Below are 11,079 nucleotides of genomic sequence, written 5' to 3'. Positions count from 1 at the left end.
CAGAGAGCAGCAGAGTGTGTGAGAAACCGACGGAAACCCCTCGTTTAAAACACTGAGCGCCTCCATCATCCGACTGTGCTGTAGTGTGGTGTTCAGGCATGGCCACCTCCAGCCTCAATACTGCCAGGGTTAGACTGTATTTTGACTATCCTCCTCCTGCAACACCTGAGTGTCGGATGTGCTGGTTGCTGGTGGATCTGAACAAATGCCGAGTTGTCGCAGATCTTTCCAGCATCATAAAGGAAAAGTTTGGCTACAGCCGCAAGACTATTTTAGACTTGTTTATTGAGGAATGCTACCTGCCTTCTGCTGAGAGTATTTATATAGTGCGTGATAATGACAGTGTAAGGTAAGAATTGTGATTGAAGATTAACACACAAATATTAGCCGTGCTTTTACTACGAATAAAACTAAAATGTGGAATAATTGGCAGTATAGTAACAGAAAGCCATTCATGGTTTTGTACACTTACTGTACCATAGTTTAACAATGGCTTTTGCTGTAAAACTGGTTATATATTTGTGACTAAACCACAAAATCAGTAATAACTAACAGATGAAATTCATACACTCCTATAAACCTGAATAAGTAACTTTTCCATTTATGTGTGGTTAGGATGAAAATCTGGAATCTGAGGGTTAAAAAAATCTACATATTCAGAGAATCACCTTTAAAGTTGTCTAAATTAAGTTCTTAGCTATGCATATTACTAATCAAAATTTGAATTCTAATATATTTACAGAATAAGAATTACAAAATATCTCAATGGACCATGATTATTACTTCACATTCAAATGATGTTTGGATAATTTTGGTAATTCTGGGAAAAATCCCTTTCAATGTATTTTTGGCCATTGGCAAAAAAATATACCCCCCCTAACTAACACAATATTTATCACAATTTTGAGCATCAACAAAAAAAAAAAAAAGCTAATTATCATGCAGCATTTGCGTTTGTTGGTGTTTGTTTATCATGCTAAATAAAAGTTTGGCTACAGCTGCAAGACTCTTATAGACTTGTTTATTGAGGAATGCTACCTGCCTTCTGCTGAGTTATTTATATAGTACGTGATGATGACAATTTGAGGTAAGAATTGTGATTGGAGATTAACTCTTAAGAAAATTGCCCGTGCTTTTGCTACGAATAAAACAAAAGATGTGGAATACTTGGCTGCATAGTAACAAAGACGTTCTTAGCTATACATATCACTAATCAAAAATGAAGTTTTGTATTTACATATATATTTACAGTAGGACATTTACAAAATATCTTCATGGAACATAAATCTTTACCTCATAGTGTTGTGAATTTGAAGAGGAGACAAAACTAGGAGGACTTTTGGGTATCTTCAAAGTAGAATCCTTAGAATAAGAACTCACTGTCGCTGTGGCATTCATTGAAAAATCTCTGTAATTCTGCAACTAGCACTCGTTTAAATACACAATTTAGTGGGCAGTGCTTATTAGTAGAAACAAAAACCGCCATTACAGGTTTAGTAAACAAATCTTGTTTTAAGGGGCCTGAATCACCCGGCCATTTGTTAGACAAAATGACACAACCATGCCTGGAACTGACAATATGCGTTTCTTTGGAGACATCATACTGTATTTTACACAAGGGCAGTCAGATCTGATGTGCCTAGCACTTATAATTTGCATTACATTGGATGCATGATACTGTCCCTTGCACCTCAGAATGCATCTTACAACGTAAAAACATAATTTCTATATTTAAAGAAATGTGTAATCTTTCAATAGTCAAATGATTTTTTGGATAATTTTGACCCATTCAATGTATTTTTGACTATATCCCCACCAAAAAAAAAACTAAAACAAAACGATGATTATTACAATTAAACCAAACAAACTGAATGTTAATTATCATGCAGGAAATAAGCATTTGTTTTATTGTTGGTGTTTATTTATCATCCTTTTGACAGAGTGAAAGTGTCCAGTCCTGTTCAGGTTAACGGAACCGAGGCTGAAGCACAAAACTCCAAAAGCAAAAAAAGAGGAAGAGAGGATGAGACTCAGACCTGTGATGGCCTGAGTAAAAAACAGAAGCCAGAAGATGCTCAAATGAATGGTTTAGCACCTGACGAGGATGACAAAAAGAAGAAAAAGAAAAAGAAGAAGAAGAAAAAAGAGGTGAAAGAGTCCGTCACCAAACCTGCTACTCCTCAAAAGAGCACTGCAACACCTTCTTCTACCAAAAGTAAAAGCACTTCTGCTGTGGCATCCAGTGACAAATTGAACCATACAAAGAATCATAAACCAGCATCAAGCTCTTCAGACAGCAGTGAGGACGAGTCTCAGAAAAAGGCCCCTCCACCAAAACCCAAACCTAACAAGAAGCCTATTGGACCTGCACAGAAAGAAAGCACAGAGTCATCATCTTCGGATGAAACAGAGAAACCTAAAAGTAGCATCCTGCTTCCTATTACTTCTAAACCATCCAGCGGCACTTCAAAACTTCAGACACCTCAGCGGAGAGAGAGCTCATCATCATCATCATCACCAATCATCAAGAAATCACAAGCAGCAGGTCAACTGTCCTCAACCACTCAAAAATCACTTCAGCCGGTTTCATCTTCTGTGCCTACAAAGCCTCAGGATGAGGGAGAGAGCTCCGACTCTGATGAGAGTGAAATAGAGCTTGTGATTAAAAAACCAAACCTGCAAGGACTGGGGCTGAGAATTGCAGGGGTGAGCCCCGGGTTTGGTGAATCAGTAGGCAGAGGCAGAGGGAACGCACAGGGGCAGGAGAGAGGCAGAGGGCGAGGGGTGAATCGTGGCAGAGGAGGTTTCAGCAGAGCCAGGGGAACGCCGTGGAAACAAAACTTTCATTACAGCTATGAAAATGAAGAGAGACAGAAACCGGACGACTCTCTGACCAATGAAAGTTTTATTTTACAGGTGAGAGATGAAAGTTGTTTGTAAGTAATAAGAAAATGCGAATAAAACTAAAGCATGCAGCTGCTGAAGACAGCCTTTTAGTGCTGCAGGGCTTTCAACCAAAGCTCTGGAAAAATAAAATATAAATCATAGAATTCTCTGTATATGAGTAAAATTATAAACAGTTGAAGTAAAAGTTATTAGTCTCTAAACTTTAATTATTTAAAAAAAATAAATAAATTCTACATATTTTTAAACATAATATTTTAATAACTAACTTTTGTCTTTGCCATGACTACAGTACTTCACAAGATACTAGTATTCAGCTTAATGTGCAGTTTTTAGGGCTTAACTGTAATATTATTATTAATAACTAGGCTAGTAAGGGTAATTAGGCAAATTATTGGACAGTGGTTTGTTTTAAAGGGGGCTTGTAACATTGACCTTAAAAATATTTTAAAAATGTGTTCCAGCCTAACTGTAAAATAGATTATGATTATTATTATTTATTATTATAGGAAATACAGTGAACATTTCTTTGCTTTGTTAAACATCACTTGAGAAGTATGTGGAGCCGTCACAGTGGAATGAACCGCCAACTTATCTAGCATATGTTTTACGCAGCAGATGCCCTTTCAGCCACAACCCAAAACTTGGAGACACCCACGCACTCCTGCATTCACACACATACGCTACAGCCAATTTAGCCTATTCAATTCACCTATAGAGCATGTCTTTAGACTGTGGGGGAAACCAGAGCACCCGGAAACCCACGCGAACAAGGGGAGAACATGCAAACTCCACATAGAAATGCCACCTGACCCAGCCAGGGCTCGAACCAGTGACCTTCTTGCTGTGAGGCGATTGTGCTACCCACTGCGCCACTGTGATGTCTATAATATAATATAATATAATATAATATAATATAATATAATATAATATAATATAATATAATATAACGTATGTGTGTGTGAGCATAAACGTAAGCAATTAAATTCTGTAGTTATTATTATGTTGTAGTTATTTTTATACATTAAACTATTGATGACATTTTTTTTACACTTTTAAATTTAAAATAATGACATTTTGAGATTAATATTCATTTTAGACCAAACAATACCAACCTTTGAACTTTAAAATCAGTATTTGGTGGAACAACCCTAATTTCAATCACAACACTTTAAAACATTTGTCCATGTTTGACCAGTTGTCGTTTTCTAAAAGAAAGCAGTGCTGTAAATGATGATATTTGCTTAAGTGAGATGTTATTAGATTTTTACAGTACACATTTTTATATTTTTAAAACAGATTTATTTAGTTAGTTCCACATTTAACCTTTATGTGGTGTGTCTTGTAGAATCCACCTGAATCAGCTCCCAAACGGGACTACACTACTTTACCTTTGCTGGCTGCTCCTCCTGCAGTGGGTCAAAAGATTGCCTTCAAGGTACAGTTTGATTTGATGAAGAATGTTACAATTATTTCAAGGAATTTAAATATCGTTCTTGACAAGATTTTATATTACATATGGACAGATTCTAATACAATACTTTCTCGTTTCTGTTGGGATGTTGGGGTTCTGGGCATGGGATGATAAGTGTTTTTAAGGTGTACCGTAGTTTGGAAAAGTTTTTTTAACATGTTTTTTTTAGGACAACAGTATCACCAGCAGAAAAGATATCCAAAGATGCTGTTTTAAATGAAAGAAATCAGTGTTTTTTTAAACTAATGAAGACAGCAGAAGTCAAGCCAGATTTATTTGAATTATTTAGCCTGACATCTTTACTGCTCTAAAATGTTATAAATGTTTCTAGAATTCTAGAATTCACCTTTATTTGTATAGCGCTTATACAATGTAGATTGTGTCAAAGCAGCTTCACATAAAAGGTCACAGTAAATAGGAACAGTGTAGTTTCTCAAGATAAATTATATTGTGTTCAAAGGGGAAAAAAGTTACCTAGACATTTAAAAAGGACATATTTTAGAGCAGTAATCACAATACCGTAAAACTGTCAAACTGATATTTTTATCCAAGGTTATCATACCGTCAGAATCTTATACCGGCCTATGCCTTGTTTCTGTATCCATATATATGTTGTCTGAAATCAATTTTACACCTGAAATACACTTTGATTGAAGCTTTTTGATTATTCTCTCCTGTTTATTAACTAGCTTTTGGAGCTGACAGAGAACTACACTCCAGAGGTGTCTGATTATAAAGTAAGCCATTTGACACTTCTGTAATGTGAATGGTGTGAATTGTGTACATTCAAACAGGCTTGGATTTTGTTATTTAGGAAGGAAAGATTCTAGCATTCAATCCTCAAACAAAAGTGACGGAGCTGGAACTGCTCTCTCGGCCTCAAGGTATAACCTTTTTGTTTATTTTTGCAACTTTTCCAGTTATGTATGATTGACACGCTGACCTAGGCCACTGCTTTATTACAGTTGAAATTGCACTCCTCCTTCTAAAGCAATAATTCATGTATTTATTTATTTTAGCTCCAGCTGAACCTGGAAAGTTTGACCTGGTCTACCAGAATCCTGATGGCTCAGAGAGAGTAGAGTATGCTGTCACACAGGGTTCACAGGTACTGAACCATCTATATGAAACATTAAGTTCACACCCATATTTAGTGGATTTTAATATGGCTTGAAAATGAACTGGAAAATGAAAATATAGAGACAAACTACAAACGTATTTATAATAACTGCAAATCAACCTTTAGAATGACTTCATAATGCTATTTTTTTCACAATATATAATTATTTGCACTAACAAATAGCCTTTTGCTGTTACTATGTTTGCTGATGGGGGTGATTTAGATATCAGTATCACATAGCGATTACAGTTTGAATGCAAAAATGAGCAGTCTGCCAGATGATGAAGAGCTGGAGTCAGAGATTCAAATAAATAAAGTTTACTGAAGGTACTTTGCAGTTTCATCAGCAGAAGCCAACTTCAACACTCTCTGTCATTCTTCCACAGACTATATGCAGTCAAAACTCTAGCTTTTTGTTTCTTGTTGTACATATTGAAGTTTAAATTGATATGAAAATACTACAGATAATAATTATTATTCTGTCCTAACCAATTGTATTGTCCCAGTAGCGTAAAAACTGCAGAAAGCAGTTTGGGTAACTTAAGTGACTTTAATGGCAATTGTTTTTCTCAATATCTCTTTTTTTTGTTGTTCTTTTTTTTACTAATGTAGTTTTTATGCAAACCTTAATAAGCATATAAGGAAAAAATATTACATGAGACCATTTGAATCGATTATTTGCTAAATGATCATATTAACAGCACCAGCATAATGTGTAAGCCATGTAGAAGTGTTTGTACAACAAAACACAAGTGGTATAAAACTGCTAATAATCAAATGACCCTTGAATATTTACAAAAATAGAGCTTTATTAAAAATAGAGCACTTACTGACATTTCAACATTTAAATCAGTCACAGAATTAAAATGCATGTGTGTTACTCTCGATCGTACACTGAGAGAAAATGAAAGTAAAATTAATCTGAATGCAGGACTTTAAATGTCGACTAGGTGGCGAGTCGAAACCACAACTGGCTAGACACGACTGCACAACAATGATAGTGGTTCAAAAATATATGTTTTGGCGAGCCAAATCTTGTCATATTTTTGACCCCAGTTGCGGGCCAGAAGGGGAAGGAGGAGAGCCTGTGGTCTAGCTGTTTGAGACCCCTGCTCTAGGCTTTTTAAAGCTTAACCCAGACCTGCAAAAGGATCCACAATGAAATAGAACACAACACACACACTCAAAGTACAATCTGTTTCAACTCTGATATCTGGACTTTACTAGAACTTCTATGTTAAGCTGATTTGATACAATCTACATTGTAAAAGTGCTAAAGAAATAAACTTGAATTAAATTAAATTCTTACCCAAGGCTGAGTGTACTCTCAGCAGTCTTTATCAAAATTGTTAAAAACCAGTAAAATCTACATTCAGGCTGCTATATTCTCCCTACACAAAGTCTATCTTGCATAAAAAGTAAAAGTCACTTTAAACAGAGTTTACACATATCAATAACAGTGGGAAAACCGTTCATCAAGCCCTTCAGTCTCCATGACCTCTAACCTGGTTTGGTGACTCCTGAAAATAGAATTACAAAGAGACAGGCAAATGTACTGTACATTCTTATATTAAGCAATGTGTTAACTTTATTCATTAGTCAAAATCATTTCAAGAATAATAAATGATGAATAAAGTAATGAGAAAAGGATAAACATTGATCCGTTCTGAGATGGATTTGAAGACAGAAATCCCGATCAATCATCTATTTCCAGGCAATAACTTCCACATTATTGACACTAAAAACCCAGATGAATTTTGTTGCCGCAAAGTCACATTTTTCATTTAAAATTATGGAAAAGAGGGAACTGGTAGTCTGAAATAAAACTGAACGTATGCAAGCATTAAAAACACAATTTAGTTTCCTAAAATCATTCAAATTTAGCAGCATTCAGAACAAAGTAATGAAAATGTAAGTTAAAACAATTCTAAAATTGTCCTTTTCTATAAACCCCATTTACTATAAAAGCCAAGCACAAACACATTTATTTACAGCTAATTTGAAAGTAGCATCATGTGTGAAATGTGCTATACATACAGTTTTGTGGCTTTCTTTAAAGCACCAGTCCTAGTGTATGCACATATTGCTTGCATGATGTTAATTCACTTTGGTTAACTGCATTACATAATTTGCTTTAGAACAGGGTTCATACGGTCATAGAAAACCTGGAAAAGTCATGGAATTTTGACATGGCGTTTTCCAGGCCTGGAAAAGTTTTGGGAAAACAGAAAAACCCACAAGGTTTTGGAAGAGTCATGGAAATTACATTTAGTCATTTAGCAGTCATTTTTGTCCCATGCGACTTAAGCTGTAGTCACACTAGAGCTTGTGCTTGCAAAATTCTGTGGTACGGCGCTGCGAAAAGGGGCGAGGTTAAACAATATGATTAGACATTATTAAAAGTGAGCGATTGCTCCATATTTAATTGCTTTTTTATTTTAAATGGTCTTCTATTGGTCTCATGCAATCACCTGATGTGATTTCGCAGCTTGAACTTTAGAATGCAGTGAAATGTGAAACACATGCTTGTGTATTCGGTCTGCCGCATTCGCATGCCTATGAGTGGAAGTCTATGGAGCGATAAGTGCAGTGTGATCGCTGCTTTATAATAGAAGTAGTTTTACCTACTATTACCAGTTTAACAAACTATTAAGATTATCTAAAATTAGTTTGACAAAAATCTGTATTTTGGAATGTAGGTTCGTTGTTTTTTGTTGTTTTTTTTTTATTGGCCAGAAACTTGCTCTCACATTATTAGTGCTGTGTAATCATCATCATCTATTTTACAAAGATATAAAAATAAATTGGAAATACTGTGTGTTTTAGAGGCATGTGCCGGTATCACATTTTCATGCTGCGATTAATTGATTGAGCTTTTATCACGGTATACGGTATTATCACGATATTGTAATTTTACTAGAGAAACAGGTAAAAAAAAACACTAAAAACTTCAGTTTCGTCAACTTAGTAACTTTAATAACTTTTTAATTAACTAAAAGTACTTCAAACATTTAAATACAAATAAATATAAATAAAACAATACACAATATAAAAGTAAACTTGAGCAATTATATCAAAGTGAATGTGGAAAGGGAAACCGTCTTCGATCAGCAATCGTGGAATGAACTGCCAACTATTCCAGCATGTTTTATGCAGCAGATGCCTTTCCAGCCACAACCCAATATTAGAAATCACTCATTCACACACACTCATACACTACAGTCAATTTAGCTTATTCAATAATAAACATAACAAAAACTGCCTGCTAATGCATGGGTAAATCTTCAAAGGGAACAGTGTTACATTTTAACCTCTTTCACCTCATCCTGCTTGCTGTTTCACTATCTAAACAATAAAAACAAAATATAAGTCAAATTTGTTTCATTTTGATATTTGATTTACCCTGTCTCTTTTGCAGAATATCAGTTTTAATAACCAATAATGGCCATTACAACAGTATAACGTACATTAAATTTAAACGATAAAGGTAAGCAATCAGTCAATGTGCAGAATCAGTGTATGTGGTTACATAAATTAATATATTAGCTTATCTTTGCACTCAGCCAAAACAGTTAACTGAGAACAAGTGATTCAAAAGACATAAGAATTGTTAGATAGAGACCACAAGATGAATTCAATATCACGTTTAACAACTATAGTGAGATGAGAATAATCCAGCCGATGAACTGTCTGACATGCACTGAACTCTCACCTGGGGTTTATGCTTACCCGCTGAACTAGTGGCTGCAGCTCTGGGCAGAGAGTGTCTGGTCACGTGATTTGAGTTTTTAGCCGTGTACTAGAATGAACAGAGAACTTTTCAGAATCGCTAAATGAAACGCCGGTGTATTTCCCGCGATTTCTCTGCGCCTCCCTTGCGTTTCTTCTCTCTGACTCTCGACTATTTTGACAAATACACACAGACGACGCACGCTCACACGGAGTCCAAAATAGGAGTTTGTGATTGGGCCAGCCCAATGTCAATACCGAAAAGAGCCAATGGGCTGCAGAGTGTCACATGGACCGGCCCGGTCTGTCTGTCCGGGAAAAAAAGCATCTACTTTCAGAGAGTCACAGATCACAGCAGCGTCAATCAATAAGGCAGAAAAAAACGATAGGCTGCTAAGCCTTTTATGGGCCGATCAAATCATAAGACGATGATCAGCCCGGCCCAAAAAGTACGTCGGCCCACCGGGAAAGTGCCCGGTCTGAAAGATGGCAAGTCCGCCGCTGCGTGTGAGGATTATAGTGCGGTGGCAGCGGCGGCGCGCACACAGGGCTTCTACATGTGGGGATTGTTTACATCAGAGTGCGCATCAGTTCTGCGCAGCATATACGCAGTGTTTCTTCAAGCGGTTGATGGAAAATAAGCTAAGGCGCGTTCTAAGAATATAAATTCGGATTCTAATATTTTTCACGGTATTTTGAAGTGCCCGCGATAACAATATCGTGCATATTCATTACCGTGATTTATCGCATTACCGAATACCGGCACAAGCCTAATATGCTGTAATACATTTTTCAATCAAATTCTTTTGATTTACCAGGTATAGGTAGACATTACATGAAACATTAGCTCATGAAAATTGACTTAAGTCCTGGAAAAGTCCTGGAATTTTCGTTGCAAAAATGTGTATGAATCCTGTTTAGAAATTCAGACAGTCCCAGCTTATTTCAGATGATAAAAGAAAACCTAATAAAACAAATCTAAATAGTAGATGTATGTAGTCTTATGTATAGACAACTATTATATTATGACAGGTTTGTTTGTGATTGATTACTATTCAGGCTGACATTGTATATTAAATTTACAATCATAATTTCAACATTTGCTAAAAAATAATTTGACAGAAGTTTCAAATGTATGTGAAAGTGTTTACTATTGCATGTTTAGTGTCTATCTTGACTGTGCTAATGCGTGCACTGTTTGGCAAAGCTCTGAACCCTCTTTTGTAGCTTGGACTGTAAACACATCCCCCAAACCAACACAATTGTTGCTTTCTGATTATCCCTTTTAATTGTTGAAGTGAATAAGGGCAGTTCTTTGTACAAGTGTGTGTGTGTGTGTATGCTGTGGTAGGCTAAAACAAGCCTGTCTTTCTTTGATGTCTTTACTGCAGCTGACTGAGCGCTGGGATTCTCTCCTGGAGCCCCGACTCATTGTGGAGAATGCCGAATGACGGTCAGATAAAAACATGCAGCCTGAGCCAGACCTGTACAGATAACCTTTTTATTTTTAATGCTGTTTTGTCGAAATGATGTAAAATGGTATTAATGTTTTATTTTATTCTCAATGTCAGTTGAATAAATTTGTGCTTTTTTTTCGTTTTGTTTTTTAAATGACTTATTGACTGTTTATGCAGGGAATGCACAATGTTTATTGAGCTGCTGAGATTTTATTTGTAGGAACGAATAGTTTATTACATTTTACACTTTGTGCTGAAAGCTTCTATTGCTTTTTGCGCCGATTTATTTGTTAGAAGAAATTAATCTAATCAATACATGTTCAGTTTAATTGTTTACGTTGTTTTGCATGTCTAACAGTCTTGACAATTAAAGTTTTTATAATTTTCATGAATAA

General features: G+C 35.8%; 1 protein-coding gene across 1 annotated transcript; it reads left to right on the top strand.

Annotated features, from left to right (window-relative positions):
• Window positions 1-37: 37 nt before the first annotated feature.
• coil (coilin p80) lies at window positions 38-11,079 on the top strand. The gene is made up of 7 exons (XM_056453855.1): window positions 38-349; window positions 1,941-2,916; window positions 4,253-4,342; window positions 5,068-5,115; window positions 5,193-5,262; window positions 5,398-5,486; window positions 10,619-11,079. Exons 1-7 carry the CDS (start codon window positions 99-101, stop codon window positions 10,676-10,678), a joined length of 1,584 nt encoding a protein of 527 aa, XP_056309830.1. The 5' UTR covers window positions 38-98; the 3' UTR covers window positions 10,679-11,079.

Source organism: Danio aesculapii, chromosome 3 (assembly GCF_903798145.1).
Source record: "Danio aesculapii chromosome 3, fDanAes4.1, whole genome shotgun sequence".
In the NCBI taxonomy this organism is placed as follows: Eukaryota; Metazoa; Chordata; class Actinopteri; order Cypriniformes; family Danionidae; genus Danio; species Danio aesculapii.
The sequence above is the reverse complement of the archived record's forward strand: the minus strand, read 5'-3'. Positions and strand labels throughout refer to the sequence as shown.

Coding starts and splice junctions, on each gene's coding strand:
- coil (XM_056453855.1), top strand. CDS start 99: ATGGCCACCTCCAGCCTCAATACTGCCAGGGTTAGACTGTATTTTGAC. Junction 2,917..4,252: donor ATGAAAGTTTTATTTTACAG/GTGAGAGATGAA, acceptor TGTGTCTTGTAG/AATCCACCTGAATCAGCTCC. Junction 5,116..5,192: donor CAGAGGTGTCTGATTATAAA/GTAAGCCATTTG, acceptor TTTGTTATTTAG/GAAGGAAAGATTCTAGCATT.